Source organism: Gastrolobium bilobum, unplaced genomic scaffold (assembly GCF_033153095.1).
Source record: "Gastrolobium bilobum isolate Gb01-03AN ecotype WA unplaced genomic scaffold, APGP_CSIRO_Gbil_v1 utg8229, whole genome shotgun sequence".
NCBI lineage: Eukaryota > Viridiplantae > Streptophyta > Magnoliopsida > Fabales > Fabaceae > Gastrolobium > Gastrolobium bilobum.
Window position 1 is genome coordinate 161,557 of NW_026896985.1, and position 6,401 is coordinate 167,957.

At 32.4% G+C, this 6,401-nt stretch overlaps 1 protein-coding gene across 1 annotated transcript; it reads left to right on the forward strand.

Annotated features, from left to right (window-relative positions):
- The first annotated feature begins 1,642 nt into the window (after nt 1–1,642).
- On the forward strand, nt 1,643–2,964 carry LOC133303224 (non-specific lipid transfer protein GPI-anchored 5-like). Its single transcript, XM_061503106.1, has 3 exons — nt 1,643–1,952; nt 2,149–2,247; nt 2,834–2,964. Exons 1-3 carry the CDS (start codon nt 1,643–1,645, stop codon nt 2,962–2,964), a joined length of 540 nt encoding a protein of 179 aa, XP_061359090.1.
- Nucleotides 2,965–6,401: the final 3,437 nt, after the last annotated feature.

Below are 6,401 nucleotides of genomic sequence, written 5' to 3' on the forward strand. Positions count from 1 at the left end.
CTTTGAAATTCTGCAATTCTGATTAGTTCTAGCATTAGGAGTTTTTCGTTTCAAGAAGTACTGGTCTGTAACTCACTGCACTCTACTTTTCTTTTCCTTTTCGTATTCGGTAATGCATGTTACTTCAATTTTAGAATATTTAATTTTGTTCTCTGAAATGGCTAGCTAATTTTTCTTTTTTCTGGAATTCAAGATGATTGAATGATTCTCTTATTTTTATTAACACTGTGATGCTTTCTTTAGTTTCATTTAATTAGCAATCTTTCAATTTTAATTTCAAGAAAACTATGGGAATGGATCTTGGAATATTTTTAGCATAATTGCGATTGGGAAATCAAGTGAATGCATTCTTTTGCTAATTAAATCTTTTAGGTTACGGATAACCAGAGGAAGGATTTGACATTTTTGTATAATGAATCAGAAGATCTTGCGAAATGATCCTTTTGAGGATTAAAACTGGAATTGGGAAATTCCAATAAACGTGCTTTAGTAGTTCAAACTATGTGATAAAAGTACTTTAGCAATGATAAAATGCAGGAATGCGAATTGCTTAGGGAAGTCCATGAACTGAGGAGTCCAGGATTTTATAATTGCTGTTCTTATTTGAATAGATATCTCTGTTACTTTTGTTAATACAAATCAGAATACAATTTCAATTCATTTAGTCTTTTCTTTGTTGAAGGCTTGATTACTTAAAATTCAAGAATTAAGAAATAGAATACAAAAGAAAACTAAATCAACCGTTCCATGATCTTAATCTTTGGATTTTACTACCTAACAGCAAGCACAATCCATTCAAGTGTTCATCAAAGACCGTAATGCATCACAAACATGTAGTTAATGGCCTTAAACCATTATTGGTGCTTCCAGTAACAAAGTTAATTGGCGCATGGGGTGAAACTTCTGATCATAGAGGTTGTGCAGGGCGTCCTAGTTTCCCCTGTAACCAAATTTACTGAAGCGATTATAAGGGCTAATATCACTGTCGTTTGTAATGAATGAAAGGAGGGTCAATATTAGCTGCAAGAAGAATATGATGAGTCTGTCTCAGACGATGATGGGTTTGATTAAAGATAATGACATAATTTATATGTTGCAATGACTCAACATCATGCAGGAGGTGAGGAACAGGTAGATTTGAATATGATATGGGAGTTCAACTACCTTAACTACCGTTTCTATTGGAAGAATGTCTTGTTAATTACCCGATTTATAGTTTGGTATGGTTGGCTAGAATGGAACATTTTATATTTTGACAAATTTTTGAATGACTCAATGTAATCATTGACAATCCATTTGTATGTTGGTCTTGAAAAAAAGTTAAAAAACTGTTTATAATTTATTAGGTCCCATTTATCTTGTGGTGGTAGAGAGTAACATATTCTAGAATATTGAATAAAGTAATCCTTTAATTATAGTTATGGTAAACACCTAGCTTTTCGGAAAAGGTTAGCCTTTTTTGTGTACGAGAGGGCCTCTAATTAGAAAGGGTAGGTAACCTGCATTTACTTGTTCTTTTCTTTGAACTTTTTTTCTATATAACTTATTCTTCAGTGTCTTTTCATTCTCACTGAAACATCGATCAGTATCAGCAACACAACGTATCCACATCTGTGAGAAGTTCCAAAAGATTAGAACTAATATGGCATTTAGGGGATTTGTCCTGAGTCTAGTTGTGGCCATTATGTGTACTCAAAGTGCAGCCCAATCAGGTTGCACCAGTGCACTCACTAGCTTGAGCCCTTGCCTGAACTACATAATGGGAAGTTCATCAACCCCATCAGCTTCATGTTGCTCACAGCTCTCAAGTGTAGTTCAATCTTCGCCACAGTGCCTCTGCTCCGTGCTTAATGGTGGTGCTTCCTCTTTTGGAATCACCATAAATCAAACTCTTGCTCTCTCTCTCCCTGCCGCTTGTAAAGTGCAAACTCCACCAATTAGCCAGTGCAAAGGTAATTATAACTCTTACAGCCCAAGTCCCTTTTCTTTTTTTTTTCAAACCATTAGATATAAATGGGATAACGATCAAATCAAAGTTGAGAGTATAACTTACATCGATGTAATATGATCCTGATCGATATATATACATATATATTAATATATATAGAGGCTAATTAACATAACTTTGTTTTCATGTCATGAATTTAGCTGGCAATGGACCAATATCTCCTTCAATTGCTCCAGTTGGTTCTCCAACAGAATCACCTGAAGGCTCTATTACACCTTCTGCTTCAGACTTTCCCTCAGGTACATTACAACACCTTGAAGTTGTACAATAAACTAGGAAAAACAGATAAAGTCGAGAAATTCTGATATTCAATTCGCACTTGCGCGTGCTAAATTAATTTATATTAGATAATTATATAAAGTTTGGTATAAATATAAGTATTTTTTACTTTAAAATAACAATATATCATTTATTTATTCACTCAGTTAACATTATCACATGGTAGTATAGGCAAGATCACTCTTCAAATTAAGGCATAATACCATCAATATTTACTGAGACGGTTAGCAGAAGAATTACACGTGCGAATATTGCAGAAAATATTTTAGAGTAAACACCCTTTTAGTTCCTGTCAATATCTACGAAGTTCTTTTTAGTCCCTGGCAATAAAAAAGGACCAAATTGGTCCCTGAAATTACAAAAAAAAGGCCATGTTAGTCCTTATGTCAACTCCCAAATATGTAGAGTGGCCCTTTTCTTGTACTTTCAAGGACCAATTTGGTCCTTTTTTATTGCCAGGGACTGAAAATGACTTCGTAGATATTGTCAGGGACTAAAAAAGGTGTTTACTCAATATTTTAATTATAACATTTTGGTCAATTGCAGGTGCAGGATCTAAAACTGTTCCATCAACTGACGGTGGTTCATCTGATGGAAACACTATTAAAGTCCCTTCCCCCTTGGTGCTCTATCTTCTTGTCATTGCGAGTTTTGTCTCAACCATCTCCAAATTCTGATTTTGAGTCACAGACACTTGAGCTAATACTTAAATTTTATGTTTAGCTTTCCTTGCCACAAAAGATATATGTACTTGTGTAAATAATGAATATTCAATACAATAATTTGATATGAAGATGTACTACTATTTTGTTGGTTTTAATTAATTAGAAAAGCTATTTGGTTATTGACTATCATTTTCCCATGCCTTGAAAGAAAATGTATCGCAACATCAGGAAGCGTATGAATATTAAATTACTGTTATTTATATTAGATGGAAGAGGCTTCTCTTATTTCTACTCAATAATATTCATTTTCTATTTGGCTTGATTCAAAATGTCCGAAAACATATCTATTTATACTAATGGTACCAATGGTTAGGATTATAGGAACACGTTTCTCATTCAATGGCTATAAGTGACTCTCTAGAGTTATTAATTATGATAGGTGCAACAAATCTCTAGAACTATCGTAAGTAATTTAGAGCAGACTATTTTTGAAATTGGGCTAAATTACTCCTAATATATTTGGACCAAATAATACTAAGTCCAGTAAATCAAAATTAAGTTTGCTATTCAACAATTCATTTGTCCTTTTACAGATCAAAATATGATTAATATGATTATAAGGCCCGCTCCTAAAAATAAAAATAAAAAGAGCCATGTATGTTACTACTTACTAGGATTTTTATTTTTATTTTTTTAATATTTATCCGAGGTTAAAAATGATAACTTTGTGGATGGTTTAACTTGGTCACAGAGTGCTGGCTCTGCAGCTTCTTTAGTCAACGACTCTAGTGGGCCACCTCATTAGGATTATAAGCGCTATTCAGTTTGGTGCAAAAGGGAAGTTCTTTGTCTCCGCTGGTGATGATAAAATTGTCAAGGTTTGGTCAGCAGAATTTGGGCGTGCATCTGTACTTTGTAAGTTCTCTGGCTTACATGCTTTTCTCATTAGGCCAATTGATTCGTGAATTTAGTTCTGTGAACATTACGTTGGTACACAGATTTTTTTTGAATTTATGGAAACTGAAATTTTTAAAATTTTAAATTTTCAGATATTATCATAAACTGAATGTAAAAATTATATTTTTGAAAATTGAGATTCCCGGACAAATAAAAATTTCTCCTGTACCAAACGCTTCATAGATCACCTTTGTATGTCTGACTTATATATAAAAATGTATTATATTGTTTTGGAAGGTTTAGATAGCATAATATTTTATTTTTACTTTTTAAAAAAGATAACATAATAATTTCACTATCTAACTCATTTGGGAGACTAATTTGTGAACTTTTTGGCCCTTTTGCTCTTCATTAATTAATTAATAACCATTTTGCCCCTTATCCAAAACTATCTACCAATCTATCCCTCTTTAATCGATTAACTTGAAGATTTAATCGATTAAATGGTCAAAACTGGCAAAAATGATTGACTTGAAGATTTAATCGATTAAATATCCCTCTTAATCGATTAAATCTCCCTTTTAATTGATTTAATCGATTAAAACTTATATTTAATCGATTAAATATACCAAATGAGCGTGAAAGCATTGATTGATTGCGCTTTGTATTTAATAGGAGGTGAATGTGTTTTGTATTTAATAGAAACTGATTGCGCTTTATTAGGAGTTGCTATTTTACGAGTTGTTACATATTGTCACCAATTCAAATTTATTTGTAATTTGTAATTCTGAGCCTATTTATGGGCAACATTTCAATGAAATGAGTAATTATACCAAATGAGTGTGAAAGTATTGATTGATTGCGTTTTGTATTTAATAGAAGCTGATTGCATTTTGTATTTAATAGGAGCTGATTGCGTTTTGTATTTAATAGGAGTTGCATGTATTTTGTATTTAATAGGAGTTGATTGTGTTTTATTAGGAGTTGTCATTTTACGAGTTGGTTACAGATTGTCACCAATTCAAATTTATTTGTAATTTGTAATTCTAAGCCTATTTATGAGCAACATTTCAATGAAATGAATTCAAAACACAATCAACCCCTATTAAATACAAAACGCAATCAGCTCATATTAAATACAAAATGCAATCAGCTCCTATTAAATACAAATCGCAATCAAATCTTATTAAATATGCATGGAATCTGCTTTTGTTTATGGAGGAGATTTGACATTTATTGCCTGTTGGGAGATTTAATCGATTAACTTGAAGATTTAATCGATTAAATCTTCAAGTCAACCATTTTTGCCAGTTTTGACCATTTAATCGATTAAATCTTCACGTTAATCGATTAAAGAGGGGCAAATTGGTAGGCTATGAAGCACCGACACTTCAAAAATTCTGGTGTGTCGTGTCCGACACTTCCCGACACTCTCGGAGACTCCGACACTCCTCGACACTCCAACACGCGTTATAGAAATTCAAAAAAAGGTTCAAAGGTTATATTGCGTTGAGTTTTTAGTTTCAACTATTAGATTCGTTGGATTATGATTACTATTTTATTGAGTTTAATATAAATATTTGGGATATCTTATGTTTCTTTGCAAAATTTATGAATATTATAAGTTTAGATTCATTTTTTTGTTAAATTATTGAATATTAAATATAATATATACTACATAAATTAAAAATATTATTTAATATCAAAACGTGTCCTAACGTGTCGAAATCTAACATTTTTTAGAATTAACGTGACGAAGTGTCGTGTCGTATCGTGTCACGTGTCCCGTGTCAGTATCGGTGCTACATAGTTGCTATCGGTGCACCATAGCAAAATAGTTATTAATTAATTAATGAAGGGTAAAAAGGTCAAAAAGCCCTAATTTGTGTACATGCATTCGTAATTCCCTCTCTCTCTCTTTGTGAACATTTTGTTACCACTGCAGTCAGCTAACATGGGCACTCACTAGTAGGGGTGAAAGTGGACTGGGCTGGGCCAAGCTTTGCCCCGAGAAGCCCAAGCCTACGTCAAAAAATTTCAATTTGGCCTGGCTCAAGCCTAGTATGAGTCTAACCGTTAGCCTGGTTTGGCCCGTTTATAAAAAAACAAATGGCCTGGCTTGGCCCGTTAGCCTGTTAATTTTTAACTTCCAAGCAGAACCATGAATCAACTTTACAAAGTACTCAAATTCAGTTGCTACACCAAAAATCATAATTTCAACGTCCAAACAGAATCATGAATCATAACAAAACTCATACAATATGCACTTCAGTCATTTTCGAAAGCAAAATGCTCAAACTAAATAACATATATTTCATCAGATCCAATAAACAAATCCATACTATGTAAATTAAAATAACTACATGAATCCAACAAACAAATCATGTTGCTTGTAGTAAGTATAATTCTCCCAAAAATCTTTTAATATATTCATATATACAATCTAACATGTTGAGATGTTGGTTCCTCCTATATAAGAAATAAAATAAGATTTCTATTAAAATATAATCGAATATAATTAAGTTATAAATAATTGCAATTGATTAAATTTA

Excerpts from the sequence above, each read along its gene's own strand:
- LOC133303224 (XM_061503106.1), top strand. The coding sequence starts at position 1,643 with ATGGCATTTAGGGGATTTGTCCTGAGTCTAGTTGTGGCCATTATGTGT. Across the intron at positions 1,953-2,148 it reads ACCAATTAGCCAGTGCAAAG|CTGGCAATGGACCAATATCT; the intron begins GTAATTATAACT and ends TCATGAATTTAG. Across the intron at positions 2,248-2,833 it reads TGCTTCAGACTTTCCCTCAG|GTGCAGGATCTAAAACTGTT; the intron begins GTACATTACAAC and ends GGTCAATTGCAG.